General features: G+C 53.3%; 2 protein-coding genes and 1 pseudogene across 2 annotated transcripts; all 3 read left to right on the top strand.

Moving 5' to 3' along the window:
• The window catches only part of LOC140680996 (uncharacterized), a 608239-nt pseudogene that overhangs the window by 436368 nt on the left and 146534 nt on the right, over window positions 1-25337 (top strand).
• LOC140680967 (olfactory receptor 14J1-like) lies at window positions 2073-3025 on the top strand. The gene has a single exon (XM_072919855.1). It carries the CDS (start codon window positions 2093-2095, stop codon window positions 3023-3025), a length of 933 nt encoding a protein of 310 aa, XP_072775956.1. The 5' UTR covers window positions 2073-2092.
• On the top strand, window positions 20947-21879 carry LOC140680900 (olfactory receptor 14J1-like). The gene has a single exon (XM_072919804.1). The coding sequence runs from the start codon at window positions 20947-20949 to the stop codon at window positions 21877-21879; it is 933 nt and encodes a 310-aa protein (XP_072775905.1).

Genomic DNA, 25337 nt, shown 5'->3' with positions numbered 1-25337 from the left:
GCACAGACCCTGCTGTGTCCCAGGGCACCAAGACTTGGCTTCTCTTTGTCCCCACCTGTCATCGGTGCCTCCAGTTCTCTGCTCTGCCTGGGGCCTGGGGACACTTTCTCAGTCGTGTCCCTCAGTGGGACCCATTAAAAGTCCAAGAAACTTTGGAGTTGGACTCTGACTTGGAGTTCTGGAGAGGTTTCTGCAGCTCCCTCTCAGGGCCTGATGTTCAGGGCCTGAGCACAAAGCCCCAGAGGGTCATTAAAGTCCTTGCGCTGTGTCTGTGCTGCTGAGCTGGGCCGGGCTCCTGGCACAGAGGGTGATCCTGGTAACCAAGCAGAGCTTCAAAAGCACATTTCTCTTGCTGAGCAGCTCTTCTCCCAGCCCAGCAGGGCTGGGGCACTGCCTGCAGCCAGCCTGGGCACAGCACAGAGGCACAGAGAGCTTCAATCAGTCAGGGCTGGGAAGGGGCTGAGAAGTGCCTGGGGCAGAATCACTGCCAGCCCTTGGCACAGGAACCTCTGGCTGCAGGACAATGCAGCTGCAGCTCCTGGAGTGATCTCCTAAAGCTGGAACATCCCAATACCCACAGACCCTGTGAGTACAACTCAGTATTTCTGGTGCAGGGCAGGTGAAACGCTCATGAAGCTCTGACATGCTGAGGTGTTCTATTCGGTCATAGAATATTTCCAAGACAACGATTTTGATAAAAAGGAGGAAATTTCCAAAGACTTTGTATTCAGTTTCCTACTATTGGAGAGTGGCAGGGAGGGGAGATAAATATTAACTGTTGATTATGAATTTTGACAAGTGCATGAGATATCTGAACTGTTATTTTAGTGATCAATAGGTTCACAGGAGATCCCTAATGTGCTTTCAGCCACTCTGGCCATGGACAGCACCAGCACCACCTTTACTGGAGCCATCAGGCTCAGTCTGAGCTGTCCTTGCTCCAAGCTGCAAACAGAACCAGCCCCAGCCAGTGCCCTGCAAACAGGCAGGGTTCTGTCAGGCCAAGGAGAGTGCACAGAGATTTGGGGTCTGGGAGTGCTGGCACAGAGATTAGGCACAGGGAAACACCTGCAGGAGGAAAATCTCCAGGAAGCAGAGAGAAGATCAGGGAAGGAGAGAAAACAAAACCCAGAAATGCTGTGGCAGGGAGAGTTTAGAGATGTCCAGAGGAGCCCCCCCAGTGCAGCCCCTCCCTCTGCACAAGCCCCCTCCCTCCTGTCCCCCAGCCAAGCCTCTGCCCTCAGGGCTGGGGCTCCAAGGCGTGCAGCCCCTCCTGTGCAGGCAGAGCTGCAGCAGAGCCGTGGGGCAGCTCTGCAGCCCCGGGCCCAGTTCCCTCTGCAGAGCACAGGGCTGGGAGCAGCTGCCCGGCACTGGGGGCTCTGGCAGGTGGCACAGCTGGCTCAGGGTGACACAGCTGTCCCCAGTGCCCGGCTCTGGGCAATGCTGGCAGTGCAGCCAGGGAAGGAGCTGCATCTCCCTTCATCCAGTGCCATCAGAAGGACACTTGGAAGTCTCCCTGAGATTTCAGTCTAAGCTGGGAGCTTCAATCTAGGGTGCAAACCTGTCCTAGAGCATCACTGAGTTATAAGATTGATGGGGAAATGCAGAGGTGTTCTGACACTGAAAATGCTGCTGGGTTGGTGAAATGAGCAATGTGAGTCCTTGGCTCCAAATGTGGAGCTGAGCTGTGCAGGATCCATCTGCTCTCAGCAGTACCCGGTGAAATTTTAGGGGAAGTGTGGGAAGGTGATCACCCTCTACCTGAGAAAGGTTAAAAGCCAGAGAAATTCTAAACAGGTCAGAATGTCAGACCATCTCCCCTGAATCTCCTCTCATCACTTTGCCTCACAGAACTTGCTTTGTTCTCCCATAGTTCAGAAGAAATGCTGAGGGTTTCTGATATCCAAGACCACCATCAGAGACATGGGGAAGCTTAAAAATGAAAACCCTAGAACTGAAAAACACTTAAACCATGTCTGTGTGTTCCAGGGGAGGGTGTACGGGAAATTACTTTGATTTTGGTTACAGGTATCTCCTCTAACTCGTCCCTGTCCTTTCTCCATGAACAGGTGCCCATGTGCAGCCACAGCAAATGTCCAACAGCAGCTCCATCAGCCACTTCCTCCTGCTGGCACTGGCAGACACGCGGCAGCTGCAGCTCCTGCACTTCTGCCTCTTCCTGGGCATCTCCCTGGCTGCCCTCCTGGGCAACGGCCTCATCATCAGCGCCGTAGCCTGCGGCCACCACCTGCACACGCCCATGTTCTTCTTCCTGCTCAGCCTGGCCCTCAGCGACCTGGGCTCCATCTGCACCACTGTCCCCAAAGCCCTGCACAATTCCCGCTGGGACAAGAGCACAATCTCCTACAAAGGATGTGCTGCACAGCTTTTTTTTTTTGTCTTTTTCATCTCAGCAGAGTATTTCCTCCTGACCATCATGTGCTACGACCGCTACGTGTCCATCTGCAAACCCCTGCACTACGGGACCCTCCTGGGCAGCAGAGCTTGTGCCCACATGGCAGCAGCTGCCTGGGCCAGTGCCTTTCTCAATGCTCTGCTGCACACAGCCAATACATTTTCCCTGCCCCTGTGCCATGGCAATGCCCTGGGCCAGTTCTTCTGTGAAATCCCCCAGATCCTCAAGCTCTCCTGCTCCAAATCCTATCTCAGGGAACTTGGGTTTCTTGTGTTTTCTATATTTTTATCATTTTGTTGTTTTGTGTTCATTGTTTTCTCATATGTGCAGATCTTCAGGGCTGTACTGAGGATCCCCTCTGAGCAGGGACGGCACAAAGCCTTTTCCACCTGCCTCCCTCACCTGGCCGTGGTCTCCCTGTTCGTCAGCAGTATTGTGTTTGCCTATTTGAAGCCCCCCTCTATCTTGTCCCCATCTCTGGATCTGGCCCTGTCAATTCTATACTCAGTGGTGCCTCCAGCCCTGAACCCCCTCATCTACAGCCTGAGGAACCAGGAGCTCAAGGCTGCAGTGAAGAGACTGATGACTGGATACTTTAAGGAACATTAAACTGCTGAAAAATTTTGCCACATGACTTCTAATAAAAGTCATCTTTGATACTTCTTGTTGGTTTCATTTTGGACGTTCTTTTTCTTTGTTTTTCTTAATTCATATTGTCCACAATAAACATCATTGTGCCATTTCTCATTTTGCTTCTCTCCACCTTCCCTGTGGCCACAGACTGTGTCAATGAGGGGCTGCGCTCTCAAACCACTCTCAGTGGCTTTAAAAAAACTAAAAGGTCTCCTAGCAAAGCTTTCTGCAGAGATGCCCTTTTGTTGCCTTCTCTGGAGCTGCAGCAGCAATGTCTGTGTGCAGAGCTGGGGGCAGATCAGTGCTGGCACAGCAGTCCTGCTCCTGCTGGCCACACCATTCCTGATCCAGGCCAGGAGCCATTGGCCTTTTTGGCCACCTGGGCACACGGCTGGCTCATGTCCACCCTGCTGTCCATCAGTCCCTGCAGGTCCCTTTCTGCCTGGCTGCTGTCCAGCCCCTCTGTCCCCAGCCTGTAGCACTGCAGGGGTTGTTGTGGCCAAAGTGCAGGACCCGGCACTTGGACTTGTTAAACCTCACCTTGTTGGGTTTGGGCCCTGGATCCAGCCTGTCCAGGGCCCTGTGCAGAGCCCTCCTACCCTCCAGCAGATCAACACTCACATCCAGCTTGGTGTCATCTGCAAAGATGTCCTTGGTTCCGTGTGTCCCTTCAGTGTCACAATGTCCCTTTGGTTGCACCAGGCCCTGCAGTGTCACACTGGTCTCCTTGGTTCCATGGGGCCCCAAAAATGTGACAATGGACTCCTTGGTTCCATGGGGCTTCACAGTGAATCAATGTTCTCATTGGTGCCACAGTTTCACAGTGGCCCCTTGGTTCCATGGGGCCCCAGGGTGTCACAAAGGCCCCATGGTCACATGAGGTCCCACACTGTCACAATGCTCTCTGTGGTTCCACAAGTCCCCTCAGTGTCACAATGGACTCCTTGTTTCCACGAGGCCACACAGTGTCACAAGAGCCTTCCAGATTCCTGGAGGCCCCAGAGTGTCACAGTGGCCCCTTGGTTACACAAGGTCCCACAGTGTCACAATGTCCCCTTGGTTCCATGAGGCCCCGCAGTGTCAGAAGGGCCCCTTGGTTCCACTGGGCCCTGGACTCTCCCAATGCTCTCCTTGGTTTCGCAGTGTCACAGTGGTGAAACCCCTCGGTTACACGAGGCCCCGCAGTGTCACCATGGCCTCTGTGGTTCCACCAGGACCCAGTGTCACGGGGACTCTCTGGTTCCATTGGGCCCCAGAGCACCACAATGGAGCCCTGGTTCTATGGGGCTGCACAGTGTCACCATGGTCCTCTTAGTTCCACCAGGCCCTGCAGGGTCACAATGGCCCCAGAGTGTCCCAATCATCACAGAATGACAGAATCAAATAGGCTGGAAAAGACCTTTGGGATCATCAAGTCCAACCAATGCCCTAATACTGCCTTGTCACCCAGACCATGCCACTGAGTGCCACTGGAGAGGGACAGTGACTCTGCCACCTCCCCCTGGCCTGCCCATTCCAGTGCCCACTCACCCTTTCTGTGAAGAACTTCTTCCTCTTGTCCAGCCTAAACCTCCCCTGGTGCAGCTGAAGGCTGTGTCTTCTTGTCCTGCCCTCCAGCAGATCCACACTCACACCCAGCTTGGTGTCACCTGCAAATTTGGGGATGGTGGGCTCGATCCCCTCCCCCAGATCATCGGTGAAGATGTTAAACAGGGCTGGGCCCAACACAGATCCCTGGGGACAGCACCAGGGACTGGACACCAGCTGGGTGCAGCACCATCCCCACCCCTCTCTGGGCCCAGCCTCCAGCCAGCTCTTCCATCTCCCAGCAGGAGGGAACCTGCCCAAGCCGTGGGCTGCAGCTTTTCCAGGGAATGCTGTCACAGACAGTGTCCAAGGCTTTGCTGAAGTCCAGATGGACACATCCACAGCCTTTCCCACATCCACAGGTGGGTCACCTGGTTAGAAAAGGAGATCAGGGTGCTCAGGCAGGACCTGCCCCTCTGAAATCCACGCTGGCTGGCTCTGATCCCTCGGCCATCCTGTGGGTGCCCTGTGGTGGCACTCAAGGTGATCTGTTCCATAACCTTGCCGGGCACCGAGGTCAGGCTGACAGGCCTGGAGTTCCCCAGATCCTCCTTCCAGCCCTTCTTGGGGATGGGCTCACACTGGCACCTCCAGTGCTCTGGGACCTCCCTGGTGAGCCAGGACTGATGGTAAATGATGGGGAGCAGCTTGGGGAGCTCATCCACCACTTCCCTCATCCCCCTAGGATGGATCCCATCCCATCCCATACACCTGTGAGCGTCTGAGTGGCTCAGCAGGTCACCAGCTGCTTCCTCCTGGATTACAGGGGGCTGTTCTGCTCCCTGTGCCCATCTACCAGCTCAGGAGAACTCTTGTCCTGAGGACAACCTGTCCTAATATTGAAAATTGATACAAACAAGGTGTTAAGTAGTTTGGCCTTTTCTTTATGTTTAGTTACTATATTTTCCACTGGATCCAATAAAGAGTAGAGGTTCTCCTTATACCACATTTTGCTATTAATTTATTTATAGAAATATTTTCTACTCTTATTCACACAAGTGGCCAGGTTAATCTCTAATTGAGATTTCACCTCTTTCCTTTTTTTTCTGCATGACCTAACAACTTCCTTAAATACTTGCTAAGTTGCCTGACCTTCTTTCCAAAGTTAATGCACCCTCTTGTTTCCCTTGAATTCCCACAAAAGCTCCATGGGCAGCCAGGACAGTCATTTCCCTCCCCAGCTCATCTTTTCCCACACTGGGACAGGCTGCTCCTTCGCCCTTAAGACTATTTTCTTGAAATGTGTCCATCCTTCCTGGACCCCGTTGTTTTTAAGGGCTGTTTCCCATTAAAAAAAAAATCAGTACCTGATTTGGTACTCCCCAAATCTGCATCCTAAATAGGCCAAAGTCTGCCCTTCCTAATTCCAGTGTGGACGTTTCCTTGCTGCCCCTCCTTCTTTGACAGATCATTGAAAACTTGATTATTTCATGGTCCCTGTGCCCCAGGCAGCCTCCGACCCCCACATCTGCCACCAGCCCTTCTCTGTTTGTGAACAGCAGGAGACAGAGCTTTCCTTGGGAGTGCAGTGTTACCAAAAATTTGGTAAAACAGAAAACTCCTTAACACCAGTGCAGCATTAAGAAGCAGCATTCTTTATTCAGCCGGATGCACGGGGGACAGCTCCTCCCAAAGCCAAACATGCTGAGTGCAGGAAAGTTTCTGTTCATATTCTGTATTTTGCACATGTATTCATTGATTGTCCTGGACTAAACATACATCTGATAATCATTTCCCCAGAATTAAAACACATTTCCCCTCCCCTTTACCCATGTGTTCTTCTGTCCTGGGGGTCTCTCTGGTGGTCCCTGGTGGTCGTGGACCCCAATGTTCCCTTAGGCCTGGCTGAGCTGGCAGGACACTGAGGCTGGTGAACTTCCAGTTCCCCTTCTCCCACAATGGCCATTGTGTGGTTTCCATAGGCTTGGGGTTTTGGAGAAAAAGCTCCAGGTGTTGCTCACCTCAGGGAGACAATTTATCATCTGGTAACATGAGGTCACAGAGTGGGCTATGACATCACAGAGTGGGTTATGTGAGGTCATCGAGCAGCTACGGCATCAAAGACAGTCTCTGTGACATTACAGAGCTGGCTGTGACATCACAGTGTTGGCTGTGACATCAGAAACCAGCTGTGTGACATTAGAGATTGGGCTGTGACCTCACAGAGCAGGCTAAGAGATCACAGAGGGGCTGTGTGACATCCCAGGAGGGCTCTGTGAGGTCACTGGGTTGGTCACTCTGCCCCAGCTCCCCCTCACAGTTTCTCCCAACAAGTCCAATGCTGTTCATGCCCAGCAGGGTCCCTGTCCCCCAGTACCCCCCTGGTCCCCCTGGAGCCACAGCCTCCACCAAAGGATGTTCTACAGGATCCACCCCAGAGCCTGACATGTGGACAAGGGGCCAGGGCTGTGTGACCAGGACATCAAGGATGTGGATTATCCAGGTCCCTGTGGCCTGGGTTGGGTTCCCCAGGCAGGAAAGATGTCTGGTAGCTGGAGCAGGGTTAGGGAAGGGCCTCCAAGGTGGGGCTGGAGCCCTTGGGCTGTGAGCAGAGGCTGAGGGAGCTGGGCTTGTCCAGCCTGGAGCAGGGAAGGCTGAGGGGCTCCTCATCCCAGCCTGGCAGTGCCAGTGAGGAGGGGATGGAGAACACAGAGCCAGGCTCTTCACCGGGGGGCCTGGTGGGAGACAGAAGCCAATGGGTGGAAGGGAGAGAGGGGAGATCAGCAAGGACAGGAGGAAATTAAATGGGCCAGGCTGGTTTCATCATTTCCTCAACACATTTCCTGACCTCCCTTCTCCATCCACCACTGACAGATTTGCAAATCGAGAATTGTTTGATCTGTTTTTCCCCCACTCCAGTATGAGAATCCTGATACAAGAACTTAATTATGTCTATATCTATCACAGAACCATGCTTGTCTAAAATCAATTTTAGTATGGAAAGCACTTGTGGATGCTGGACTCATCAGACACTGCTGGGACGTTGCACATAGCTCAGGGAAGAGCGTGATTGTTATTAAATTGTGTCCTGTTCAACCATGGTCTGTTGGCCATGAAGAGAAACTTTCTGTGCCTCTGACTCTCACCAGTTCCTGACCCCCAAAGGACACAAACCTGATGAGTTGTGGTTCCCACTCCAGTGGTGGCACTTGGAGCTCCCTCCATTCCCAGAGCAGAGCTCCCTTGTCCCAGAAAGTTCCTGGCAATGCAGGGATGAAGGAAACAGAACAGGCTGTGGGGATCAGGGGCAGGGCACGGCCAGGGATTTGGGGTGGTTGTGAGCCCAGGGCAGGACCCGGCCCTTGGCCTTGGTGAACCTCATCCCATTGTCCTGGGCCCATGGCTCCAGCCTGTCCAGATCCCTCTGCAGAGCTTCCTGCCCTCCAGCACAGCCACACTCCCACCCAGCCTGGGCTCCCCTGGGAACTGACTGAGGGTGCCTCGATGGCGTCGTCCAGATCAGCAATAAAGAGATTTCACTGACCTGGCCCCAGTGCTGAGCCCTGGGGACACCCCTGGATGTGACTCCATTCCTCATCTGCTCTTAGTGCCAGGGCTTGGATGAGGGAAATGGTGGGGAGGGGGTAGGGACAAAGTGTTATTGATTGTCACCCAGGACGGGTCTTGATTTTCATATCTATTCCAACTGCATGAGGAGGCACTCGGATTCAGTGTCAATTGGAGATTTCACACAGCAATTTATTAGGAGTAAAAAAAACTAAACAGGACCTGATTTCTTCAGGTCCTTTTCTCACTGTCCTTTTAAATATAGTGTAATCAACCACAAGAGATTTGAAAACTTAAATTATTCCCAGGGCTTGGCTTGTTAAGGGGTTCTGAATGTTAATGAGCCCTGGGGCACTGAATTCCTGCACTGAGGAGCTGAAGGCTGAAGAAGCCTCTGGAGCAGTAAAATTCAGCAGCAGCCTCCAAGTTGCTGAGGATGTCAGCAGCCCCCACTGAGGCCATCCCTGCCCAGAGACCCTGGGGGAATGGGCAGACAAGGAGAGCGTCCCTGGGGCTGGGGCAGCAGAACTCAGAGGCACCAGCGGCTCCAGCTGGGAAATGGAGTGTGGGATGGGGCTGTGAAAGCCCTGCCTGGGCTGTGCCAAGCAGGACACACAAGCCCTGACCTCTATCTCCTAAAAAACTCTCTCAATGGGACATTTAAAAGGAATTACAATAGGTTCTGTCCTCTGAGTTGGATGCACTGAAGAAATACCAACAAGAGATTCTCAGGAGCTCAAAACAATAAAACATCCTTTCTGGCAACATAGAAGATAAGAGAAACTTTAGGAAAAGTTTTAATAGGTCATTAAATCAACAAAAAACATTTCTCAAAGCATTAATCCTCGGATGTACGGAGTTTTGGAGGTGGAATCCCAGTTTTGGCCATGACAGGATTAATGATTTTTTCCTATAGGAAAGAGAAGTGCAAGTCCAAGTGTTCTGGAAGAAGATGAGAGGTGGGCACCCTTAGGCCAAGCCAGCCAGACCTGTCTCTCCTGGTACCTTTTGTCTAGGGGCTGTCCTTGGACACAGGGCATTTTGGAGGTGGAATCTCAGTTTTGGCTGTGGGTGCCTGCACAGGAAGAGGAGTTCTTTTCATTAGGAAAGAAAGCACAGAGCCCCGGTGTTTCAGAGGCACATGAATGCCATCCCTCAGGAAGCCAAGGCCAGCCAGACTTGTTAGTCCTGGCAGCTTCTGTCTGGGAGCTATCCTTGGATATAGGGAATTCTGGAGGCAGATCCTGAGTTTTGGCCATGGGTGCCTGGTCAAGAAGGATGTTTTTTCCCCATAAGAAAGAAAAGCACATGGTTCCAGTGTTTGAAAGGCAGATGAGAGGTGGTCCCGAGTGGCCAAGCCTGCCAGAGCTGTCTCTCCTGGCAGATTTAATCTGGAAACAATCTTTGCAGTTAAGAAAATTTGCAGAAGGAATCCCACTTTTGGCCATAGGCCCCTGGAGGAGAAGGACAGTTCTCTCCCATGGGAAGGAAAGCCCAGAGCCCCAGTGCTTCAGGGGAGATGAGAAGTATCCCTTGACATGCCAAGGTCACCCGGACCTGTCAGGCGATTCCCAGGAGGCCCAGCCAGCCAGACCTGTTCCATGTTCCCTTGGTTCCATGGACCCCACAGTGTCACAAGGGTCTCCTTGGTTCCATGAGGCCCTGGAGTGTCACAATGTTCCCCTTGCTTCTGCAGTGTCACAATGGCCCCGTGCTTCCATGAGGCCTTGCAATGTCACAATGGCTTCGTGGTTCCACAAAGCCCTGATGTGTCACAATGGCCCCTGGGCTCCGTGTGCCCTCGCTGTGTCACAACGGCTCCTCTGTGACACTGCGGCTGCACAAGGTCACCATGGACCCTTGGTTCCTTGGGGTCACCGAGTTCACAATGGTCTCCTTGATTCCATGAGGCAGCACAGTGTCACCCTGGCCCCTTTGTTCCATGAGGATCTGGAGTGTCACAGAGGTTTGTGACATTTGTCCTTGCTGCCCCTCACATCCCCCTGCCCCACAAACAGCCCCGAGCCACCCGTGAGGGACAGGCCCTGCTGTGCCAGGCTGGGCTCAGGGCTTGGCCTTTCTGCTTCCCCCAGCCAGCCCAGGCCTTGCTCAGCATTGCAGTTCCCTGCTCTGAGCCTTGGGCTCCCTGCAATCCTGGCCTCAAGGATCTGCTCTCACCAGTCCCTGGGGAGCCTTTGGCAGTTCCTGCCCTCAGTGGGGCCCAGGGATGCTCCAAGGGACTTGGAGTTTTGCTCCTGACTCCTTGAGCAGCTTCTTCAGCCTTCTCTCAGTGCCTGAGGGTCCTGGACTCAGTCCCAAATCCATGGTGGGGATCATCAAAATACAGAAAGCCCTCACGGGTGCTTTGTCTTCATTAAATTGTTTTCAGCTCTCCAGGGCTTGTGCAGCTGATTGAAGTCAGTTTGGAGTTCTATTAAGGAGGAAGATTTCCAAGTGCACCTCATGACCTTTTTTTCTTCAATCAAATGTGTATTTTTTTTATTTTGCAGTTCAGAGAAGAGCTGATAGAAGCATTCCCCAGGTGATCTTGACACTGAAGTTCTCCTTAGGAGGTCTGGGCATGTACAAGGATGAGCCCCTTGAGGCCTGACCCTGTTTGGACAAGCTGCTCCTCACCCGCAGCCTCACCATCTCTGACATCACCCACCTGGCACTGACATCCCTGTGCCCTGCAGCAGAACCTTGTCCCTGAGCTCTGCAGCTCCATGTCCCAGCCCATTGCACCGCGTCCCACTTGCTCTCCTCAGGGCTCTGCCTGCACACAGGCCCAGGAGAAGTTTTCCTCTTGGGAAAGAAAGAATGGAAAAGCCTGAACAGGTTTCCTAAACAACAAACCCCACTCAGGAGCCACCTGCTCAGTACAGGCTGCCTGGAATGGTGTCACCTTTCTACAAGGAACAGTGTGTCCAGAAATGATCTCTGGAAGCAGAATTCTCTGAGTCTCCCAGTTGAATTCTCTGTCCCACTCCTTTCCCTGGATCTCTGTTGCAGATGGAAGCTGCTGGTGCCATCCTCACCTTTAACCTCCCTCTGGAATGCAAACAGGTGTTCCCAGGTGTGTTAAGCAGGATTTGCTCAATGTTTCCATAAATCTTTTGTGTCCCCCATGGAAGGAAGGGGCCATTTTGGCACTGAGGGGGTGACGTGGAAGCAAGGAGACAACTGTGACCCTGGGGTCCCATGGAACCAAGGGGCCATGGTGACACAGCAGGGCCACGTGGATCCAGTGGTCCATTGTGACACTGTGGATCCAAGGAGACCATGGAGACACCCCCAGAACCTCATGGAACCCAGGAGTCCATGGTGACCCGGTGGGGCTGCATGGAGCCAATGGTCCATGGTGACACTGCCCATCCAAGGAGGCCATTTGGACACTGTGGAAGCTCATGGAGCGAGGTGGCCATTGTGACACTGAAGAACTTCATGACACCAAATATCCATGGGGACACAGCAGGGCATCATGGAACCCAGGAACGGCTGTTGGCAGTGCGGAAACTCCTGGAACCAGGGGCTGTTGTGGCACTGCAGCACCAACACAGCTGCTGCACCTTGTCCCCTGCCCTGCACAGCTCCTAGGGAGGCACGGCCGGAGCAGCACCCTGGGAGCCTCGGGAATGCCCCTCTGGGATCCATGGCACACACTCCCAGGGGCTGGAATTCCAGTTCCCAGCCAGGAAAAGATGTTCCTGCCCATGAAGGCAAAGCTGTTATGGAAGAGTCAAAAGCCAAGTGCAGCAGGATCCTACAGTGACATTTCACTGCCAGCCTTCATAATTTCACCCGTGATTGTTGCAGCTCATGGAGTGGGAATTAAATCAGGGCAGGGCCTTTGGTGGGAGCTGCCCTGGGTCAAGGAAGACAGTGAGAGAGAAACAGCAGCCAAAGGAAGGCAGGAGAGAAAGGAGGTGTTTTGTGTTGGAATGACACGTGTCTGCTAAGGAAGGCAGGAGCCACTCCTGAAATGGAAAAATGTAGACTATTTCTTTCTGAATTGTTATAAATTTGAAATTAAGGGGGGGGCTCTCAGGTAAAAATATGGGAGCAGGAATAACAGCTTTTTATTAGGGAAGAAAATGAAAATATGAACCAAAACAACACTGAGAGAGCCAGAATACAACCTGACACTCTGTTGGACAGGGTGTTGGCCACAGTCCAATTGGAATGGTGGCTGCACTCCTCCTGCAGTGTCAGGTATGGTTCTGTTGGAGAAGTGATCCTGTAGAAAAGGGTGTCTTCTTCTGAAGAGGAAGAGGCAGCCCAGAAAAAAGCTGTGTTGGTGGGCCAGAATCTCAAGATTAGATGCAGGTAGGAATGCTTGGCTCCTTCCTCTAGGAAGAGCATCTCACAGTGGGATGTTATAGTTCTTATCAGTCATGCTGTGACATTCAATAGCCCATTATCAGCAGATGTCTCCCCTGAGGGGGGACTGATTGTGGAAGAGATAAGGAAAAACTGCCCACTTAACTCAGGACAACTGCCATACAGATGGCAAATAGAACACATCTTGCTTTTCAGTCTGGGACAGGAGGACAGAAACAAAATAAGTTGAGAAGGCGGCACTCTGAAAAGCAAACCAGAACTGACAGAAAATGAATGGGACAGAAATCAATAATTCTGATAGTTTTATTTATTATCAAAATAAATCACACCCACCCAGCCCCATACAATCCTGATCCCACAACCTCAAATTTGGATCTTACTTCTCTCAATCTCCTTCCAACCCCATCTAACCCTGGAGGCTGTGGAATTGAGTAATTTTGGCATGGGACTGAGGTGGGAACCAGCCATTTTGAGGTGGGATTGAGTAATTTTGAGGTGACAGAGCAATCCACCTTGGCTTTTGGAGTGCAAAGATATGGAGAATACGCCCATATATCCCCGAAGAACCCACAAATCCCCCAGAATATGTTTCCAAACCGTAAATTCTACCTCAAGTAACTCTTAGATGGAGGGACTTTTGACATGTCTGGTCAATACTCTTCTTAGTGATTTTTCAGGTGTTTTTAAGTGATAAAGACAAATCAGAAGAAAATTAGGGCCAAACCAAAACCAGATACCCCTTGAGCATCCCCTGAGCACTGGACAAAACAAACTTGGCAGAAATCAAACTTAACCCTACAGAAAATGCCTTGAGGATGATTTGCTCTTCCCACAAGTCACTTGTGATGGAAACACATCAAATCCCAAACATGAATAAACTGAAAATAGAAGCAATTCTGTGGCAAATCCAAGTTTCATCAGTTCCTGCACAGCTTCAGCTCAGCTGCTGGCAGGTTCCGATAAAAGGAAAGTGGAAATTTGGCCCAATACAGATTAATAAAGGGAAGGGAAAGCTCTGTGTAGCTGTCACAAAGGTGACAGGGACAAAGAAAATAATGATTCTCATATTTGGCAAAGTCCCCAGAGCTGTGAATTCGGGAGTTACTTGGGAATTTATCTACTTGAACTGGGCTTCTTGTAGGAATTTACTGGCCTTGAATTCCTCACATTGGGGTGAATGATCCTTGTCAGTCTTGCTAGTATCATTTGTTCCTTTTTCTCCAGTTATTTAAAAAAATTTTTCAAGGAAGGACAAGAAAATACTTTCTTTACCCTGGCCACCCACAACAGCCATTTTCCTCATAAGTTCTCCCAAAAGTCACTCAGAGGAAGCTGCATCCAAGTTTCCAAGAGTTCCTCCAGAAAGAGGCAGAACCTCCTCAGAGGAGGGACCCATGCTGTTGTCAAAGGCACTTGGGGTCAGACAGCAGTGCCCTGAACTCACTGTGCCAAAATTATGTCGCAATCTGGTTAATAAAATTGTTAGAGATATGCCTCTGCCTCAATGAAGGTGCTAAGGAGACCAAATCCAAAGTGGATTTTATTGAACAGTAAATGTGAGGTAGAAAGAGAGAGATGGAAAGAAAGAGAAAAGGGGAGAGAGCAAGGGAGTGACAGGGACAGAGATCACCCTGGGGTGAGGCAAGTGTGACATTGTCCCCTGTGTGCGTGTCCTTCCCAGGGTGGGGGTTTTACACCTGAGCCAGTTTGGGTAAGGGGGGTGGTGTTCACCCCCCACCCCGAGCAGGGATTGCCTCACTGTTCCAGGTTACAGTGTCAGATGTAACCAAAAGTGTTTCCAGTCACCATCTCCATAAACTGTTATCAACAGGTGGGGCAGTGTTCTTTATCTCTTCCATGGCTCAGCCCTGATAACGCCCTCCAGGGGCCATCTTCTGTTAATGGGCCATTGAGTGTCACTGCAGGGCTGATAAAATTACATCATCCCATTGTGGGATGCTCCGCCCAGGGGGAGGAACCAAGCATTCCTGCCTGGATATAATCTCACCCTTGCAACACCACGACCACCTTGCCTACTGCATTCCCAGAGGACAAGAGCTCCATAACCACCACTGGACCTTCAGAGAAAGACCAGACCCTTCTACAGGATCACTGCTTTGACAGAATCACCTTCATCACTCCAGCTGGACTGCAGCCACCATTTCATCAGACTGCTACCACCACCCTGACCAACGGGGTGTCAGGTTATATCCTGACTCTGTGAGTTTAAACCAGTGTTTCTGTATCATTGCCTTGATATTCATTTTCTTTTTCAATTGTAATTCTGGCATAAATTCTCCCCCTGGTTTGCTTTGAAATCAGTACAAAACTCACTGTGCTCATCCCTTGTTCCCCTCCCAAAACAGAATTTCCCATACCAAAACCTTCACGAAATGGAGGAGGAGGATGTGAGGAAGAGGAAGGTGCCCTGGGACACCGAGGCAGGTGAGGAGGAACTCAGTGCCCCTTTCCCCCTCTCTCCTGCTCCATCTCCCGGCCCAGCCTGGCCCCTGGCTGCAGGTCAGCCCCGCTGCCGACGCTCTGCTGACGGGGATGCACTGGGGGGATCTCCTTACCCTTCCCTGTGGCACGGAGGCAAATCCCATCCTCTCCTTGTCCTTCCTACCCCAGAGCAGGAGCTGATGATGGAGACCAGGAAGGACAAATCCCTGCAGCACAACCTCATGGAAGAGGCCGATTTGAGCAACTGCACAGTGCGGGAATCCAACAGGGAGGAAAAGCCCCGGAGATCCCGCACAAGGAGGGGCTGCAAACCCAGCCCAGGGTGCTCTGAGGAGGAAAGGCCCACTCTGGGTCAGGAAGGTGGGCAGAGCTTCCGCCAGAGCTCAGACCTGGTGGTCCCTGAGAAGCTTCACAATGGGGAGAAGCCCTACAAGTGCTTGGAGTGTGGGAAGAGCTTCAGGCAGAGCAGCACCCTGATCTGCCATCAGATGATCCACACTGGGGAATGGCCCTACAAGTGTGGGGAGTGTGGGAAGGGCTTCAGCTGCAGCTCCAAACTTGTCTTCCACCAACGCGGCCACACTGGAGAGAGGCCCTATGAATGTCCCGAGTGTCAGAAGAGATTTCAGACCAGCTCTGAACTCCTTGTACATCAGCGGATTCACACGGATGAGAGGCCCTTCCGCTGCCCTGACTGCAGGAAGGGCTTCAAGCACAACTCCAGCCTCATCAACCATCGGCGCATCCACACTGGGGAGAGGCCCTACGAGTGTGGGGAATGTGGGATGAGCTTCAGGCAGAGATTCAGCCTGAACTGCCACCAGAGGATCCACACCAGGGAACGGCCCTATGAGTGTGGGGAATGTGGGAAGAGCTTCAGCCAGAGGTCCCACCTGATCATCCACCAGAGGATCCACACTGGGGAGAGGCCCTACGAGTGTCCTCAATGTGGGAAGAGCTTCTCCAGGAGCTCTCACTTGACCAGACACCAACAGAAGCACCGGTAAGGGAAGCCCTGTGAGTGCCCCGACTGCAGGAAGACCTTCGTGCACTGCTCCAATTCCATCCCCCATAGGAGGACCCATGTTGGGCAGAGCCCTGGTGACCCACATTCCAAGTGATCCCTGCTGAGAAGACACCTGTAAGGTGGTTTCCACATTCTCCTAGTTTCCCATAGGCACCTGGATGAACACAGAGGCAGGAACATCCATAAGGACACTGATCTAAACCAGAAATTCATTGGGAGGAAGTGATTTGTTGAATTTACACCCCCAAAAATATCACCTGCTGTGTCAAGTTATTCTGGTGGCAGATCAAGCAGCGCTGCATGATCTTGGAGGTCGTTTCCATCTAAATAATTTCCTTCTTCACCCAGTCTAAACAACCAAAACTGGAGTGAAAATAAAGAAGTTAAACTAAGATATCTTAACCTGCACCATTTACCAGGATTTGGGGGTGAATGTGGATTTGGTTCATTGGAATATTTTGGAGAATTTGGTTGTTCCGAGGCTATCAAAGCCAGGGGACATGTCCACAATCACAGATGTGTGCTGGCAGAATGTGTCCACCTGAGCCCACCAGTTTTCTAAGAATTCTGTCTGTCCCAGTCCCTGGCCTGCGTCTCCCCATTTGGGATGTTCTCCCAAAGAGCCCAAATTGCTGCTGAAGTGCCCGAGCTGATCCTGGCTGTAAGTGTTCCTGCCCACCGACCTCTCCTGGTCAGTGCCATGGGAGGTGGAAGTTTAGGGGCTCCTGAGGGGACTGGGAAGGGCTTCTGTCAATCTTGTGGGCATTTGTGGTGCTGGGAGGAGGCATGGAGGGGTCTGTGAGGGAGGTTTGGGTCCCTGACAGAGCTGTGTGGCTTGCAGAGAATTTGGGCGGGTCTTAGAGGAGATGGAAAGGGGATTTGGTGGTTCTTGGGGACTTTCATCTTGCAGGGAGTAGTTGGGGAGTCCTGGCTGGGAGCTGTGGGGTGGTTTGAGGAGTCTGAGAGTGACTGTGGGGTTGGGAGGGGGTTTTTGGGTAGTCATGATCCCCCAGAATCCCAAAGCAGCCACCAGACCTCACCCGCCAAGATGCTGCTGGAGGTTGGTGGCTCCATGTTGGGGTTCATCCTCCTGGCTCTGTAGGAGAAGGTGAGGGAGGGGTCCCCGGGGGCTGTGTGTGACCCCCCCCCCCATCCTGGTGTCACCCCCTTGTCCCCCCCCAGAGGGCTCCTGCCCCAGCTCCTGCTCCCCCCAGAGGGAATTTCGGGAGGGGGCGGAGGAGGTGCACAGCCGCCGCCAGGGGATGACCCCAGACCAGTCCCTTTGTTCAGCACCAAGCTGGGCTCGGGGCTGCAGGAGGAAGAGGCCGGTGGGAAGCAGATCCTGGAGCTGGGACAGTGCTTGGGGTCAGGGCAAGGTCCTGCCCTGCACACCTGGCTCAGGTGTGACCCTGCCCAGGCAAGGGAGCGACACATTCCCATTCCCACGGATCAGGGCTGGGAGCAGCATTTGGAGCAGGGACATGGAAATACTGGAGTGACTTGGAGCACGCTGAGGGGGGGCCAATGCCCCCACTCCTCCAGGCTCAACCCTTCCCCGCTGGGGAGATGCCAAAGCATCCACAGGGAGCATTTCCCTGTCCTCAGGGGAATTTCTCACAGGTGCCTTGCACTGACTCTCTGTGTCTGTGTGCACACAGGAGTGCCTGTGCTGGGGAAATGTGGCAGAAATGCTGCTCTCGGAGGGGTCTGAGTGCCTTGGGTAGCTGAGCCAGTCAGGCCTGTAAGTAAGGTTAAATCAAATGGTCTAAGTGACACTGTAGTCCCCTTGATTCCATGAGGCCCTGCCATGCTCTAATGGCCCCTTGGTTCCAGTGCGTCCCAAAGTGTCAGAACAGTCTCCATTGTTCCATGAGGCCCCACAAAGTCACTGTGGTCCCCTTGGTGCCACAGGGCCCCACAGTGTAACAATGGACTCTTGGCTCCACGAGGTGCCACGCTGTGTCACAATGGCTCATGGTTCCATGAGGCCGCACAGTTTAACAATGGTCCCTTGGCTCCATGAGGCCTTGCTGTGTCACAATGGACTTGGGGTTCCATGAGCTTTCCTACTGCCATAAACAGTCTCCCTGGTTCCACAGTGTCACCATGGTCCCTTTGTTCCATGAGGTTCCATGGCAGAACCTTGGTTCCAGGGCCACCTTGGTTCTGTGTGACCTTGCAGTGTCACAATGGACCTGTGGTTCCACGAGGCCTTGCTGTGTCACAATGGCCCCTTGGTTCCAAGAGGTTTCTCAGGGTCACAATGGTCTCCTTGGATCTGTGGTGTCACAATGGACCATTGGTTCAATGTGGCCCCAGTGTGCCAAAATGGATTTTGGTTCCATGGGGTTCCTCTGTGTCACCATGGACCCTTTGTTCCCTGAGTTTGGACAGAGTCACAGCTGACTCCTGGGTTCTGTGAGGCCCCATGGTCACCAAATCTCTGAAATATCAGAACAAGGCTCCTTAACACTAATTTGCTATTTAAGAGGGGATCATTTATTCAGGCCTTGGGTCTAGTGAGGGATAACTCCTAACCTTATGTGGACATGTAACTCTACCAGTGTGTTGCTTATACACAGTCCATAAATGTGAATTACAATTTACCCATTTCCATAAAACCCACCCCAAGTTCCCAGGTTCAGTCCTTGCTTTTTCTATCACTGCACTCTTGAGACAGATGTCTTCTACATTTCCAACTGTCCTTGCTGAAAAAGCAACTCCTGCACGCCTTGTTCCTGTGTTAAAAGTTCACAGGCACGGTAAAAATGGAATTAACCCTTTTGGTATCAAGGCCAAGGCTTTGTGTGGCCAGGCAGGGGCAGCAGGAGGCAGAGCTGCCAGCAAAGGAAGGGGCCAGCGAGGTGGGGCAGCCGGGGATGACGACAGCCTGCAGGGACAGAGGCACAGGGCAGGGACACCGTGGGACAGCCTGGGCTGCAGAGGGCACAGGGATGTGCAGCAGCTGCAAGGCCCTGACAGAGCCAACCTGTGCAGCACTTTGGCCATGGCTGCTGGCCCTGGGCCTGAGGCCACGAGGGGACAAGTGACCCTTGCAGCCCTGGGGCCTCAGTGCCTCCTTGTCCCTGCTCAGCAGCCTGGCAGGGGCCGCCCCATGGTCCTGCCCTTGGCATGGCACATCCCCACATCCCAGTGCCCATCCTGGGAAGAGCCCTGAGCAATGAGGGAGGGACAGGATCTGCCTTGCCAGGGGCTGGGGCTCAGGCCTGGGCCCTTTGCATTCCTGAAACACATCCAGGTTTGCTCAGCACCAGAGACACCTTTCCCTTGCTTGTCCCCAGCCGTCATCTCTGCCTCCAGTGTTCTGCTCTGACTGGGTATACTTTCTCATTGTGTCCCTCAGTGGGATCCATTAAAACTTTGGAGCTTGATTCTGACTTCTAATTCTTGAGAAGTTTTTTGAACACTCTCTCAGGGACTGAGTTTTATGTAAACAACACCAAAGCCCTGAGAAAGTCATTAAATCTGGGTGCTGTGTCTGTGCTGCTGAGCTGGGCCAGGCTCCTGGCACAGAGGCAGGTCCTGCCAATCCAAGAAGAGCCTCAGGAAGACATTTCTCCTGAGGAGCAGCTCCTCTCCCAACACAGCAGGGCTGAGGGCTTTGCCTGTAGGTACCTGAGAGCACTGAAGCCGACAGAGGCCCAGAGCAGCTGGAAGGACAATTCTGAGCTCATTCATGGAAAATCTTCACCACTTCTGACACAGTCAGTCTCTGGCTGCAGGGACCTCCTGAAGCAGACGCAGGACAGGACTGATGTGACTGTAAGGAAGGCTCTGCTGCCGTTTCTGTTTTGGGGGAGGATGTGCTCCAGAGTGGGGCTGTCCTGGGCACTGTCAGAGGGACAGGGCAGGACGGCTCCTGCTGCCAGGGACAGCTGCAGGGGGTGAAGCTGGGGCTGCAGCCAGGGCTGCCCAGGGCTGTCCTGCAGAGCAGCTCCTGCAGCCCTCAGGGCTCTTGGCCAGCCCAGGGGATGTGCCACCTGCCAGGGGCAGCTCTCAGCCTGCCTGGCAGCTCCCCATGGACTGTGCAGGGGAGAAGCTGTAGCTGGAAGGAGTGACCCCCATCAGGGAGGTTCCTCCTGTGGTGGAGGTGGTACAGCATGGCCAGGGCTGCTCTAAACTTTCTCCTAAAGGGAAGGGAAAGGGGCTGTCAGCTTTGTCTGTGTCACTGAGACTCCTGCACTGTCACCCTGGGCATCAGCAGACTGCCTCAGATCTTCCTCAGAAAGTGCCTCCTCACCCTCCTCTACCTACAGAGAGCAGCAGCAGCACCTTGGCTTGCAGCATCTCTGTTTTTCTGCCCTGCCTTTAAGGCCCAGGGAGATATCCCTGGGCAGTGCCCTGTGCTGAGAGGGGTCTAAAGGGCAGAGCTGAGCCCCCAGGGCAGGGCTGGGCTCTGGCAACACTGGCAGGGACAAGGCTTGGATAGAGAGAAACAGCTCCCAGTAGGTACAGCTCAAGGCAGCAGAGAGCCAGAGGAAACCTGAACATCCCTTCCTGTTCAGCAACTAAGGAAAAAAAGGAGAGAAGGGATTAGGGAAATTTATTTTGAAATTGGTGCCATCAAAATGTCACTGTATTTTTCAGGGATGTTTTAAGTTCAATCACACTGAAATAAAGGAGATGAATCACACTGAAATAAAGGAGATGAAATGAGCAAAGGGCAGCTATGTGGGGACACGCAGGTCTGATGGCACTGGAGCACAGGGAGCCCCGTTTTCCCTCTGGACTTCTCAGCGTGCAGGCTGAGAGCAATGCTGAAGATAATATGAGGCAGTAACTCAGCAGTAGAAAGACCAAGTCAAAAATAAAAAAAAAAAGTTTAGTGAAGTTCCCTCAGAGGAAGAGAAGTAATTTTGGAAAGATTTCAAATAGAAAACATAGGATGGATTAGAAGAAATTTGCCCTACCTTGTAAAGTTTTTTTTTTTTTTAATTCCCAGAGGGAAGAAATGTCCAACAGCAGCTCCATCAGCCACTTCCTCCTGCTGGCACTGGCAGACACGCGGCAGCTGCAGCTCCTGCTCTTCTGCCTCTTCCTGGGCATCTCCCTGGCTGCCCTCCTGGGCAACGGCCTCATCATCAGCGCCGTAGCCTGCGGCCACCACCTGCACACGCCCATGTTCTTCTTCCTGCTCAACCTGGCCCTCAGCGACCTGGGCTCCATCTGCACCACTGTCCCCAAAGCCATGCACAGTTCCCTCTGGGACACCAGGGACATCTCCTACACAGGATGTGCTGCACAGCTCTTTTTCTTTCTGCTCTTCATCTCAGCAGAGTATTTCCTCCTGACCATCATGTGCTACGACCGCTACGTGTCCATCTGCAAACCCCTGCACTACGGGACCCTCCTGGGCAGCAGAGCTTGTGCCCACATGGCAGCAGCTGCCTGGGCCAGTGCCTTTCTCAATGCTCTGCTCCTCACAGCCAATACATTTTCCCTGCCCCTGTGCCATGGCAATAGCCTGGGCCAGTTCTTCTGTGAAATCCCACAGATCCTCAAGATCTCCTGCTCCAAATCCTATCTCAGGGAACTTGGGCTCATTGCTGTTAGTGCCTGTTTGGTATTCGGATGTTTTGTGTTCATTGTTTTCTCCTATGTGCAGATCTTCAGGGCTGTGCTGAGGATCCCCTCTGAGCAGGGACGGCACAAAGCCTTTTCCACCTGCTTCCCTCACCTGGCCGTGGTCTCACTGTTCCTCAGCACTGGTGCATTTACCTACCTGAAGCCCCCCTCGATGTCCTCCCCATCCCTGGATCTGGCCTTGTCAGTTCTGTACTCGGTGGTGCCTCCAGCCCTGAACCCCCTCATCTACAGCCTGAGGAACCAGGAGCTCAAGGCTGCAGTGTGGAGACTGATGACTGGGTGCTTTCAGAAACATTAACCTGCTGAACAATTTATCTAAATCACATGTAATAAAAGTCATATTTGATACTTCTTGTTGGTTTCATCTTGGAAGTCTTTGTTTTACATTTAATGTTGTCCACAAATTAATGCCATTCCTTGTGCCATTTCTCATTTTGTTTCACTCCACCTTTCCTGTACCCACAGACTGTGTCAATGAGGGGCTTCACTCTCATTGGCTTTAAAGGAACTAAAGGATGTCCCAGCTAAGTTTTCTGCAGAGATGCCCTTTTGTTGCCTTCTCTGGAGCTGCAGCAGCAATGTCTGTGTGCAGAGCTGGGGCAGATCAGTGCTGGCACAGCAGCTGTGCCCAGGAGCAGCAGCACTTGGTGCTGCCAGTGCTGCTCCCGTGGCCCTGCCCCGCTGCCCTGGTGGCCCTGGTGTTGCTGCAGGGCCTGAGTGCTCTCGGGGCCGGGCACAGTCCTGGGGGTGGCAGTGCCGGGGCTGCAGCAGGGACAGGCCATGGGCACTGCTGGGGCAGCGCTGACGCCTCAGGCCAGGCCCTGGGGGCTCCAGGCTCCTTGCCCAGGCTCTCTCAAGAACACGGCCAGGCCAATGCTCAGCACAGAAAACCCCCGTGAGCAGCCCCAGGCTGGCCGTGGGCAGGCTGGGGGCAAACAGCACGGCTGGTGCTCTGCAAGGGCCCTGGGGGAGACGGGAAGGAGCAGCAGAGCAGGGGCTGATCCATCCCCAGTGCGCTGCACAGCCCAGGGCAGCGTCCCAGAGCGTCCTCATGGAGCTGCCAACAACATCCCCCCTCTGCAGCCCTGGCCTCTCCCCCAGCTCACAGAGGTGCCGCATCCTTGCAGGCACAGACACGGCAGCACTGGCTCAGCAGCCCCTGTTTGCACTGCACACAGCAGGTGGGAGCACCCCCATGCTGCTGCTGTGGGGACATGGACCTGAGGGAGCACAAATGGCATCAGCCCCTGGGGCCAGGAAGGGCTGGGGGGCGCCAGGGAAACCACTCAGCTTTGTCCTGGCCTCTGCAGTCAGCCAGAAAATTTGTTCCCATCAGCTGGGAGTTTCCTGTCCCACTGCAGACGCTGCTGCTCAGAGCCAGGGCTGCCTGGCAGCCACCCCCAAACTGCCCTGAGCATTTCCTTGGCTTCACTTTTGCTTTCTTTATTCCCCCTGCTCCAGATTTCTTCCTGCTGCCCGCCCCTTTTCCCTCTCCTGCAAGCTGCCCATCCCTGTTTGCTCTTTCCTCTCTGGCCTCCAGTCCCCAAATTGGCTCCAGAACCTCCTTTAGGGAGCAGGATCATCCCACAAGTTCTTCAGGAATTGCCTACAGGCTCCTGCAGTTCTCCCTGCTGCTCCCTTGCCAGAGGCACCCCAGGCCAGGGAGCCACATCTGGGCTGCTGTGTCTGGCTGTGGGGCTCCCTGTTCTGGGCAGTGAGGAGGAGCTGCAGAGGCTCTGCAGGACTGACAGGATGGGCTTTGGGGCTGTGAGGAGAAGCTGAGGGACCTGGGCTGCTGGAGCTTCTGAAGAGGAGGCCCAGGGCTCATCCTGCAACTGCTCCAAGGGTGGTTTCAGAGAATCACAGAATCAGCAAGGTTGGAAAAGACCTTGGAGATCATCAAGTCCAACCTGTGCCCTGACACCACCTTGTCCCCCCTGAGCCTCCTCTTCTCCAGGATAAACAACCCCACCTCCTTCAGCCACTCCTCACAGGAATTGTGCTCCACACACCTCACCAGCTTCTTTGCCCTTCTGTGGACACGCTCCAGCCCCTCCATGTCCTTCCTAAATTGGGGGGCCCAGAACTGGACACAGCACTCGAGGTGCTGCCCAACCAGTGCCCAGCACAGGGGAAGAATCACTGCCCTGGTCCTGCTGGCCACACCATTCCTGATCCAGGCCAGGAGCCATTGGCCTTCTTGGCCACCTGGGCACACAGCTGGCTCATGTCCAGCCTGCTGTCCATCAGTCCCTGCAGGTCCCTTTCTGCCTGGCTGCTGTCCAGCCACTCTGTCCCCAGCCTGGAGCGCTGCAGGGGTTGTTGTGGCCAAAGTGCAGGACCCGGCACTTGGACTTGTTAAACCTCACCTTGTTGGGTTTGGGACCTGGATCCAGCCTGTCCAGGACCCTCTGCAGAGCCCTCCTACCCTCCAGTAGATCCACACTCCCAGACAACTTGGTGTCACCAGGGTTCCATGAGGCCCCAGAGTGTTCCAATGGTCTCCATGATTCCATGAGGCCTCCCAAGGTCACAATGTCCCTTTGGTTCCATGGGACCCCTTGGTGTCACAAAGTCCCTTGGATCCTTGGGGTCCTGCAGTGTAACAATGGCCCCGTCATGACACGAAGTCCTGCTCTGTCACAAAGCTCTGCATGGTTCCACAAGGCCCCGCAGGGTCACATTGGCCTCTGGGGTTCCATGAGGCCTCAGAGTGCCACAATGAATTCCTTGGGGCTGCAGTGTCACAATGGAGCCCTGGTGACACAGGATCCTGCAGTGTCACCAGGGACCCTTGGTGTCACCAAAAACCTTGGAGATCACCAAGTCCAACCTGTGCCCTGACACCGCCTTGTCTCCCCTGAGCCTCCACTTCTCCAGGATCAACAACCCCAGCTCCCTCAGCCACTCCTCACAGGACTTGTGCTCCAGAACCCTCACCAGCATTGTTGCCCTTCTCCGGACATGCTCCAGCCCCTCCATGTCCTTCCTAAATTGGGGGCCCAGAACTGGACACAGCACTCGAGGTGCTGCCCAACCAGTGCTGAGCACAGGGGAAGAATCACTGCCCTGCTCCTGCTGGCCACACCATTCCTGATCCATAGGAGTGCCAGGGGTTGGAAGGGGGAAATGGTGGGGACGAGGTGGGGACAAAGTGTTATTGATTGTCAGCCATGAAGGGTCTTGTTTTTTATATCTGTTCAGACTGCCTAATAAGGTGCTGGGAGTCAATATCAATTGGACATTGCTGATATCAATCTATAAACAGGAAGAGAAAACCTAACAGGACAAAACTATTCTCTCTGCATCGTTTTCAATATACTATATATTCACTTTGAAGACATTTCTTAAATCTGTCTAAGTAACCACAGAAGAATTGAAAACTTTAATTATTCCCAGCGACTTTTCTTCTTGAGGCATTTTGAACAAATCTTTATGAGCCTTTTTCACTGAATTCCTGAACTGAAGAGCTCAAGGAAGAAGAGGCCTCTGGAGTAGGAAAATTCATCATCAGCCTCCATATGTCTGAGGATCCATCCCATCAGAGCAGCAATGAGCAGAAATGGGCACAGCTTTGTGGCTGCCCCAGCTCTGGGATGGGCCCTGGGCCTGGAGCAGGAGCAGCTCTGCAGGGCCCCAAGGCCGGGGCTCTTGTGCTGGCCTGGGCAGATGGGATGGCAGGAGGGGCTGCAGAGCTCTCAGCACCTCAGCCAGAGGGGAGCAGGGCAGCCAGGGAGCTCCTTTGGCCTTGGCCAA

Source organism: Taeniopygia guttata, chromosome 30 (genome assembly GCF_048771995.1).
Source record: "Taeniopygia guttata chromosome 30, bTaeGut7.mat, whole genome shotgun sequence".
Classification (NCBI taxonomy): Eukaryota; Metazoa; Chordata; class Aves; order Passeriformes; family Estrildidae; genus Taeniopygia; species Taeniopygia guttata.
Note: the sequence above shows the minus strand (reverse complement) of the source record. Positions and strands in the feature narration are given on the sequence as shown.